Source organism: Trichosurus vulpecula, chromosome 5 (genome assembly GCF_011100635.1).
Source record: "Trichosurus vulpecula isolate mTriVul1 chromosome 5, mTriVul1.pri, whole genome shotgun sequence".
Classification (NCBI taxonomy): Eukaryota; Metazoa; Chordata; class Mammalia; order Diprotodontia; family Phalangeridae; genus Trichosurus; species Trichosurus vulpecula.
The window spans coordinates 301,971,936-301,982,944 of record NC_050577.1 but is presented as its reverse complement, the minus strand read 5'-3'; the positions used below and the strand labels follow the sequence as shown (position 1 = coordinate 301,982,944).

General features: G+C 45.0%; 1 protein-coding gene across 1 annotated transcript in view; it reads left to right on the top strand.

Moving 5' to 3' along the window:
• Positions 1 to 5,061: 5,061 nt before the first annotated feature.
• The window catches only part of SULT4A1 (sulfotransferase family 4A member 1), a 51,546-nt gene continuing 45,598 nt past the window's right edge, over positions 5,062 to 11,009 (top strand). Inside the window, exon 1 of the mRNA XM_036761703.1 lies at positions 5,062 to 5,954. Coding sequence (XP_036617598.1) covers positions 5,786 to 5,954 — 169 coding nt within the window. The 5' untranslated portion in view covers positions 5,062 to 5,785. The remainder of the gene's footprint in view (positions 5,955 to 11,009) is intronic.

Sequence of the window (11,009 nt, the reverse complement as noted above, 5' to 3'; positions counted from 1 at the left end):
TGGGGAGCCCGTGTGCTCCACTGGCATCCGTGCAATGTCAGAAGATGTAGAGGGAGACCTCTATCTGGGGCAGATTTATGGGAGGCTATAAGCAAGAGTCGGACAGAATGGGAAGGCACAGATGGGCTTGAATAAATGAACGTCCCTATCAGAGAAATCACAGATCCTCTGATGTATCAAAGATAGCTTTTCATTTTTACTTTTCTTTCTAACTAGCAATTGATGTCCTAATCAGCTAAATTAGCCAGTGGCTTCCTACTTGTTAGATTATAGTCAATTTCATTTGTGTGTGTGTGTGTGTGTGTGTGTGTGTGTGTGTGTGTGTGTATGTGTGTGTGTGTGTGATATTTGGTCCTTGGTATGTCTACTGCCTGTCAACTCTTTTCCTGAAGAAAGTGTCCACGAGATAAAGCTTTTTTTCTGGTTTCATTAGTGTGAGGATGTCCAACCAAACCAGGTTAATTCCTCCAAGAGTTTCTGGACTCATTGACCGGAGAACTGTCACCCTCAAGGTCTACATTTGGTAGCAGGAGGCAGCTTGGACAGCTCTGAGCCATTTTCCTGGTGGATCCAGGCACTCGATTCCTCCCCTTCGCTTCTGGGCCTTGCTGCTGGATCATCTGCAGAACCCTAAGGAAAAGTCTCAATGTGCTGTCAGGGCATTGAAACCATGGGCCACAGTGAATTCCATTTGGATTATACATGTGGACATAAGCAAAGGTAGAAAAAAAGATAATACTGCTGCCTTTGTCTCAGCTGTGGATGGAAAAGAAACTTCTATTTATCAAAGAAATGGACTTACAATACATTGTTATTACTATATGCATTTCGCAGATGAGGAAACTGAAGGCCAGCCAGTTTATTGACTTGTTCAAGGTCACACCTCCTAAGTGATAGATGGCATTCTGGCTCCTAGGCTAATGGTGATTCTTATGGGGAACAATATAGATGAAGCTGTTTATTTATTTATGAAACAGAAAGCAATGCAATTAAGATGGATAGAAATTTCACCAATTGGGAAAAATGTTTTATTTTATTAGAGATAAAATCTGGCCTTTTAAATATACAAGGAAATCATATAATTCAAGGAAAACACTAAGCCAACATTTTTTGAAAGGCGAAAAACAAATTTCAAACACTTAGTTGAAAAGCTGTGCAATTTCCTTAATAACCCAAGAAATGTGAATGACAATTAATAACTCTGGCACATGACCTTACACCCACAAAATAGGCCTAAATTAGAATAAAACATGTCAGAGCTGGGAAGGGCCTTAGAACAGGGAATGTCAGAGCTGGGAAGGGCCTTAGAACAGAGGATGTCACAGCTGGGAGTGGCTTTAGAACAGGGAATGTCAGGTCTGGGAAGGGCCTGAGAACAGGGCATGTCAGAACTGGGATGGGGCCTTAAAACAGGGCATGTCAGAACTGGGAAGGGCCTTAGAACAGGGCATGTGAGCTGGGAGAGAGCCTTAGAACAGGGCATGTCAGAGCTGGGAAGGGCCTTAGAACAGGGAATGTCAGAGCTGGGAAGGGCCTTAGAACAGGGAGTGTCAGAGCTGGGAAGGGCCTTAGAACAGAGGATGTCACAGCTGGGAGTGGCTTTAGAACAGGGAATGTCAGGACTGGGAAGGGCCTGAGAACAAGGAATGTCAGAACTGGGATGGGGCCTTAGAACAGGGCATGTCAGAACTGGGAGGGGGCCTTAGAACAGGAAATGTCAGATCTGGGAAGGGCCTTAGAACAGGGCATGTCAGCTGGGAGGGGTCTTAGAGATTATATATTCTGATTTTCTCATATCATAGAAGAAACTAATGCCCAGACAGATGAAGGACTTGCCTTGTGTGAAACAGATAAACAAAGACGTATGCCTTTTATGCTCTCTCAGTACTAGTAGGCCCTGTGCTAACTACTGGGACCAGTGACAACCCCTGCCCTCAAGGAGGTTCATGGGGAAAGACAATCCATGCAGAGGGGACGTGCCCTCCCCAGGGCATGCTGGCAAAGTCCAGACAGTCCCGGGGCATCAGCAAAGTCATGGCTGAAGAAGGCCTAGAATCCAAGTCTTCTGATGTCCAGTCCAGTGCCCACTGCCAGGACCAAGCTTTCCCTCAGGTGCCCATTTTCACTCACTTCCCTCCCTCTGTCTTAGGTCACTACAAGAGAGACCCAAATCCTCATTAATTATAGGGATGTGATAGGCATCCTATTTCACCCCCACCCCCAGGAATCCAGTTTTTATATTCTCTTCCTTTTCATGCACTGTCTTCCTCAGGTCCTCCTGCCTAACCCTCACCACCCCCTCATAGATGAATGGGAATTGAGTCACAGGCTGTGGCCAGGAAGAGAAGCCAGAAACATTTAGCTGAGGTAGTTTAATAAATAAAAACCAAATCTAACACGTTGGATTTCCATTTTAATCAGCACTCTTCCTGACAAAGGGAGGGGATGAGGGGCTTGGTAGGTGAGCTCTCTGCTTTGTCCTGTCTTCTTTTATGGGAACCCAAGGTTGCAGGGGTCATTTGGAGGAAAGGGAGGCTATTTATTAATTCATTCATTCATTGGATGCTTTTGTTTATTCAATAAATTCATTCATTCACGATTTCTCCAATTTTCCTTCCCTTTCTTCATACCTGCTCACCTGCTGAACAGTGAATTAATTGAAGAAGCAAAGTCCTATATAGTCCTGGAGATCTGTAGTAAGAGTCACCAGGATTTGGATTGGATGATAAATTTAGATACAATGAAATGTCAATGGAGGGAATATTGTTTAGTGAAAGTGATTGAGGGAAAATTCTGACTAGGGAGTCAGTGGTGGTATGAGCCAAAGTGTAGTCAGTACTAGAAAAGGTGCCAAGTTCCCAGGATCATCAGAGAGACCCACACCTCAGTGTTTTCTAGAAGACTGAAGGAGAAAGAAAGTCAAAGCAAGTTTGCTAATTATTCAATAGGCATTCCAGAGGGCACAGTGGAAGGAGTGAGTACTTCTAGAGTGGGAAATTAGGAAGGCAGTAGGATTGTAGTAGATAAACCTGAGGGAACATTAAGTCTTAGATGGAGAAATGGTGTTTATACATTAGCCTCCAAGAGCTCAGGATCACTGTGGGATGGGAAAGAAAGTGGATTCCTTGAGATCCAATATGAGAAGGGACTGTCCAAAAGTGGGATAGGCTTCCTTGGGAAGTAATAGGGGTCCCTGAACTAGAGACATTTGTTGAAAGTAAATTTGTTCCTTTTTTGTTGTCCCAAAGTAGGCAAATATCAGCAACAAACATGAATGTTTACACATCCAAAGAAGAACAGAAAATGAACATGCATGAAGCCATGATTTTCCATGAGGTACAGTTTGTTTTGGCATCACTGTTGTTTGGTCATTTCAGCTGTGTCCAACCCTTCATGACCCAATTCAGGGATTTCTTGGCAGAGATACTGGAGTGGCTTGCCACTTCCTTCTCCAGCTCATATTATAAATGAGGAACGGGAGCAAACAAGGCCAAGAAACTTGCCTAGGGTCACACAACTAGTAAGTGTCTGAGGCTGGATTTGAACTCACAGAGATAAATCTGGCTGACTTCAGGCCTGGTACTCTATCCACTGCAATACTAGCTGCCCTTTCTTTGGTATTGGGGGCTTTCGAGAAGCAGATTAATCATTACTGGACATAGAAGTTATTGATTTGGTAAAAGCTGGACATGGTGGAGTTTGAGATCCCTTCCAGCTCTGAGCGTCTAATTCTGCAAGCTGGTCCAGTCTGTAATATAAGACATTGTTCACATTTCTAGTGAATAATATGTTAGTTTACAACGCGCATGGTTTGAAACAGCTTGGAATCACTGAAAGCAAAATTTACCAATTCCAACCAGCCTAGTCTCTTCCTCTCATTCAATTCTAGGTCCTTTCAAAATGTTTACTGATGGACCAGGGCTAGGTGTCCCTCCAGTTGCACCGCATTATCTAATCCATCCATTTGGTTTTTATATGTCGTTGGTGGTACTGAATTCTTTTGAGTGACCATAGATTTCCTTTAGGAGTCTCTGAAGCATTCTAAGTCTCCACAAAATCAATGCAGTGTTACCTGCAAAACAGGACTTTGCAATCTATAGGGAATCCCTCCTCCATTTGGACTTGGAACAGAGCATCCTCCATATTAGATGTGAACAGTTTTAGAAAACTTATGTCTTGAAGATCAATGTTTTATTTACTAAAGTTCCTCCCACTTCTTACATTCTCTGTTCTAGTAAACTTCTCATCACTGACACTCTATGTTCTAAGCTCCCTCCTAGTTCTGACATTTCCTGTTCTAAGCTCCTTTCCAGATCACTCATTTTCTGTTTTAAAGCCCCTCGCAGCTCTGACATTCTCTGTTTTTAACACCCCCTCCCTATTCCCTGTTCTAAGCTCTCTCCCAGCTCTGACGTTCCTGTTCGAAGGTACATCTTAAGACTTAATTTCTATTGGGAGGGTCTCTCCCAATCATGACATTCCACAGTGTAAGATCTATCTCATCTGTGACATTCCACGTACTAAATGCCCTCTCAGATCTGACAGTGAAGGTCAGTTTCTAGTTTCTAGCTTTTAAGGCACTTCCCAGTCCTGACATTCTATCACTGTTGCTGTTGCTATCATGCGTTGCCTGAAGTTAGGGAAAGTCTTCTTTGCTAGACTGTAAGCTTCAGGAGCTGTGACCACGTCCCTTGTATAAACTTATTTTCACAGCACAGAGCTCTGAACACAACAGGGATATCATCCATGTTTCTCGAATGGGGCGCACTTGACCCCCGGTCCTGATCAGGAGAGAAAGAGAAGGCTGATGGGAGTACTCGAGTCACCTGTGGCAATTAAGAGCATCTCCACACCTGTGTGACTTTGAGCCAGCTCCTTTCCGCTCTCGGGGCCTTAATTTCCTTATGGGATTGGACTGGGCGATATCTAAGGTTTCACCCAGCTCTAATTCCTGCAATCCTGGGATCCAGAATAGGGTGGCAGGTGCAGGGTTAAGGGAAGGCGGGGCTCGGGGATGGGGTGGATCCGAGGGCTGGGGCGGAGGAGGAGAGGAGGAGCCACGGGTGCATTACGTCACCTTCTCCTGAGCCCTGGTGCTGCGGGTGCGGGCTCCTCTCTGGGGCGCGGTGCTCTGTGTGTGTGTGTGTGTGTGTGTGTGTGTGTGTGTGTGTGTGCGCGCGCGCGCGCTCGCGCGTGTGTGCGTGTCTGTCTGGGTGTGTGTCTGTGTATGTGAGCGTCGTGGGGGAAGAACCCAGCTAGACACGAGAGCCTCACTTGGTCCTCCGCCCCCGCATCCCCAGAGGCGGGGCCACTGGCTAGGGAGCTCAGTCCCTCTGCGTGTCTGTCCATCTGTCCCCCGAAGCATCCAGACTTCGCTGGGGGAGGAAGCACGGGGGCGGGAGGGAGGGAGGGGGCCTGGGGACCAGCTGAGCATCCAGTCAGGGTTCCAACCAGCCGCAGGAGGCGGCGGCACGAGGAAAACCTGGGGCCGGGGACCCAGGACCAAGGACAGCGGCTTCCTTTGACTCAGTGCAGCATCCTTCCCTCCATCCATCTGCAGGAGGCAGTGGCTGCGCCCCAGGGAGAGAGGACCAGGGGCCAGATACGAAGGACCAAGGACAGCGGCATCCTCTGGCCCAGCGCTGCATCCTTCCTTCTATCCATCCCTATCCATCGCAGCTGAAGGAGAGAGGAGAATCAGGATAGTTAAGGACCAGGGGCCAGGTCCAGCAACATCCTTCCAGCTGAAGCTGCGGGAGCGGCGGCAGCGAGGTAGGGGGTCAGGATGGCAGAGAGCGAGGCGGAGACCCCGAGCACTCCAGGCGAGTTCGAGAGCAAATACTTTGAGCACCATGGGGTCCGGCTGCCGCCTTTCTGCAGGGGGAAAATGGAGGAGATTGCCAATTTCCCAGTGAGAGATAGCGACGTCTGGATCGTGACCTACCCCAAGTCAGGTAGGAGCTTCACTCCTTCCCTCATCCAATATCTGTGGGGTCATCTCTGTCCAGGAGTCCCCTTCCCCCACGTCATTACCCAGCTCCTCTTCCACATCTTCCTTCTTCGGACAGGGTGGGTGGGGCGGTGGGAGGACTTGGCTGCACCCAGCCTGGGGTGGGGCCAGAGGGGGATGGGGGAAGGTTTGGGAGCCTGGGTGGGGGTGGGGAAGAGCAGCAGGTGGGAGAGAAGCTTGACTCCCGGCTCTCAGAGTAGGGCCATGGATTTAGAATAGAAAGGAATCTTAGGGACCATGTAGTTCAACTCCTTGCTTTGCAAGGAGATTGGGGGTACTGAGTTCCAGAGAAGGTAAGGGGTTGGCCTAAGGTCACACAGGAACTAAGAGCCTGAGCCAGGATTTGAACCTGCATCTTTTGATTCCAAACCCAGGTTCTTCCCATGGCTAGGCTGTTTGTGGGAAGGAGTGGTGTGTGTGTGTGTGTGTGTGTGTGTGTGTGTGTGTGTGTGTGTGTGTGTAAAAGTGAGAGAGGGGAGAGACAGACATTTAACAGGTGCCTCTGACTATCCAAGACACTGGCAGGCCTTGGGCTTTCTTGCACTTTAGGTTAGGCCTTCCAAAAGCACAAATCCAGCTTGATCTGTGTAGGGTTGGGTAGATATTCCAAATGCCACAAAATTTCCACTTCTTTAAAATAAGGGGACTGAGCTACATCATCTTGCAGGTCTCTTTCCAACTGCAACATTCTATGAGTGCTATGTTGGAAGTAAGGAGATTTGGGTTTTAGTTATGCTTTTGCTGTTAACTTGTTCTGTGACTTTGGGTGAGTCACTCTCCTTCTCTGGGCCCATTTATCCACCTGAAAAATTAGTGTGTTGGACCAGATGACCTCTACTGTCTCTTGCATTCCTAACATTTTATTAGCAGGAAGGTCCCCAGCTTCATCTGGCAGGTTAAAAATTGGTTGGGATTTATTTTGGTGCCTTGTGTGGTTCAGAAATCTCCAATTTTTGTGTTGATTAAAGCCACCTGGGTAGGTCCAGGACTCTCTCTAACTGGTGCCTTCATGGGATTCGCAAAGAATGAAGTATGAGGCCTGCAACCCTTCTCAGAATAGAGGGCCCCAGCTCCATCCCTGATTTATTGTGTGACCTTGGGTAACTCAGTTCAGCTCTGTTTCTACTTCACTTCCAACCACACTGGGAGGGGAGAGCTGCTTGTTTGCAAACAGCTATGGGAGTCTTCCAAGCAACTGGTCAAGTTAGTAAAATGCAAGAATCATCTATCTGCATCAGCTACTATAACCCAAGTGCTTGCTGTGTGAGTTGTGTTTGGGTGAATGGAAGGAAAAAAAAAACAAGAACAGGGAATCAGGGAGTCATAGTGGGAAAGGACTTGGGTTCTAGGCTGGGTTCTGTCACTAATTAGATACATGACACCAGGATCTGTTTCTCTTTCTGTAAAATGAGAGGGATGGATTTTATGCTATCAATGTTTCATCCAGACTGCATGATTCTATGAAATATAAGATCTGGTTTCTGCCCTCGAGGGGCTTATAATGTAGTTGGGGGAGAAGGAGATATAGCATGAAAATAACAGAGATGGAAAAGGATCCCAGGAGATCGTGGGAACTGCCTCTTCTGTCTTGAGGTTGGTGAAAGGTAACGTTATCCCAGGAAGCACTCTGTGACTTACCCTCCGAGTCATCTGGCATTGGGTTTGCCCCTGTCCAAGGTACTGATACGGACAGGAAGTGCATTAGAGTTATTGGGTGGGAGTCCTATCTTCCTACTAGACCATGAGCTTCATCAGTGGCTTAGAACCTATATTCTCTAAACTCCATCTTCCTAGCCTCTACTTCTTTAGGGCTCTACACACAGCAGGTGCTTAATGCTGATTTCCAGAATGAATGGTCCAGGGATGCCCCAGGAGTGTTGTGTTGGACTCTTGGCCCCTGCCCTAAATTGCTCCAGACAATTCTACTTCTGAAGGTTTTGTTGTTGTTGCTGTCTGTGTTTTTATAAAAAGATTCTCCTTGATGATCACCAAGGACCAAGGCTCCATGTCCTACCTATAGAGCAGGTCTTGAGCATGCACAATTCATCTGGTGGTTCTATGATGGGGCTCCACATAAACCTCATGCTTTCTTCAGATGAGTAGATTTTTTAAAAATGTTGTTGTTTTTTTTCCCTCCCAAGGCTTCCCCACCTTCCAAGAAAGTTAAGTGTACTTAGGGGGACAGAGAGATTTGGGTGAATATCAACTTCTTTTGATTCTTCACTGTTTGTTATTTCATCCATATGGGCACTTGCTTCAGTGATACAGGTCACCCCCTATCCAAGCCTGCCAATCTTGTGTCTTGGTGATGTTCTCCTGAAAATCCTTCAGGGGGAGTGGAAAGGTCACCCAATGGGCTGGGGAGGGCTCTTCTTCTAGTTTTAACTTTATTTTGGTCATGGACTCTTTAGGAGAAACTTCTTAGGACAATATTTTTAAATAATTGAAGAGAATGCTCAATTTCAGTTAGAGCTTAGTGAAAATAAAGACATCATTTTTTCCCACCCAGGTTCAGAGAACCCTCTGAAATGGACTGATTTCTTGCTTCTAAAATTTTATATATTTTATTAATTTCACTAAATATTTACTAATTACAGTAAACATTTCAAAAATAATCCTTTAAAAATTTTTATTTCCAAGTTCTCTCCCTCCCTTCAACTCCTCCCTCTTCCTTGGGAAGGCAAGTAATCTGATATCTATTATACATGTAAGGTTGTGCAAAACCTATTTCCATATTAGCCATATTAAAAAAATAGATGAAAAATAAAACAAAAAAGTTTTTAAAAGTATGCTTCGATCTGCATTCAGAGTTCATCAGTTCTCTCTGGAGGTTGATAACATTTATCAGCATGGGGCCTTTGGAATTGTCTTGATAAGAGTAGCTAAGTTTTTCCACAGTTGATCATCCCTACATTACTGCTGTGACTGTACAATGTTCTCCTGGTTCTGATCACTTACTTTTTGTTTCTGTTGTTGTTTAGTCATGGTCGACTCTTCTTGACCCCATTTGAGGTTTCATGGCAAAGATACTGGTGTGCTTTGCCATTTCCTTGTCCAGATCATTTTACAGGTGAGGAAACTGAGACAAACAGGGTTAAGTGATTTGCCCAGGGTTACACAGGGAGTGTCTGAAGCTGGATTTGAACTCAGGTCTTCCTGACTTCAGGCCCATGCTCTATCCACTGTTCCACCTAGTAACCCTCTCACTTACTTTGCATGAGTTCCTAGAAGTCTTCCCAGGTTTTTCTGAGAGTCCCCTGCTCATTATTTCTTATATCACAATCTTGTTCAGCCATTCCCCAACTGCTGAGCATCCCTTCTATTTCCAATTCTCTGCTACCACAAAAAGAGTTGCTATCAATATTTTTGGTTTTATGGATCCTGGCCCCCCTTTAAAAAATATTTTTGGAACTCAGACCTATTAGTGGTTTTTTAGGTCAAGGGTATACACAATTGTTCTCCAGAATGGATGGACTAGTTCACAACTCCACCAACAGTGCATTAGTGTCCCTGCTTTTCCACATCCCCTCCAACATTTGTCATCTTCTTTTTCTGTCATGTTAGCCATTCTTATAGGTGTGAGATAGTGCCTCCAAGTTGTTTTAATTTGAAATTCTCTAATCAATAGTGATTTAGAGCATTTTTCCATATTAAGTGATGGCTTTAATTTTTTTTGTCTGAAAACTGCCTGTTTATATCCTTTGACCATTTATCAATTGGGGAATGGCTCATTTTGTTTTACAGCTTTGGCTTAGTTCCCCATATACTTGAGAAATGAGGCCTTTATCAAAGAAGCTTGCTGTAATTCCCCCACCCCTGGTTCCTGTTTTCCTTCTAATTTTGGCTGCATTAGTTTTGTTTGTAAAAAAGTCTTTTAATTTCATGTAACCAAAATCATCTATTTTATTTCCTGTGACCCTCTCTATCTCTTGTTTGGTCATAAACTCTTTCTTTATCCATAGATCTGAAAGGTACAGTTTCCCATGCTTCCCTAATTCACTTATGTTGTCACCCTTTATGTCTGAATTATTTATCCATCCTGCCCTTAACTTGGTATGAGATGTGACTGAGTCCCTGTTAAGAAGCCCTACTCTGTCTATGGTCAGGTGACTCACTGTTGCCCTCAGTGTGCCTGCCTTTCCTAGAATGACTCCTTTTCCTGCCTTTCTCTTGCCTCTTCTGGCTCATATATCCTGATCTGCTGCTTATAATCTGCTGTGGGCTGGACAACTGAGAGCACCAAACTTGTTCAAACAGTGTGTAAAATAAGGATAAATAGGCTTTGTGTTATGTCATAAAGGTTTCTCCTTAAGCAATGGACTTGGTGGCAATGAGTTTCCAACTCCACTGTCCCTGAGCTTCCCTGATCCCAAGCTAGAAGCAATCAACTTCCTTCTCTTCATTTTCAGAACTCTTGGTTCTTATCTGTCTTCTGCTGCTTATTCTACCTAGTTTTATAGTTCTCTCCCTCACCATACAGTCAACTCCTTGAGGGCAGGGGTCATGTTTAACCTTGTGACCTGCTGCCAGAAGAACCTAGTGGCCCTCCCCTTGTCCAAGCTGGAGTCTATCATGGACTTCCGTTCATATAGTGAGCCAGAGGTAGGGGTGTGCTGGTAAATAATTTAACAATTGGTTCTCTTAAAAGCATGACACACTTTTCAGTTTAATCAGCATTAATAACATCTCCATCACTTTATTAAGTCTAGACAATCAATCAACAAAACAGCAAATCAAGCCTTGATTTGTAGCATCTGCCCATTCATGAGGGGCAGATGCCACCACTGAAAATGTGACAATTACCTTTTTCAAGCTAGCTCCAGCACACCTGTGGGGACAAGAAGCATGACCCAGAGAAATCAATCAAGGAGTGTCAACCTGTTTTATTTTTTTTTCTTTTTCTTTTTTTAAAATTTATTTAATATTTTTAGTTTGCAGCATTGATTTTCACGAGAGTTTGAATTACAAATTTTCTCCCCATTTCTACCTTCCCCCCACT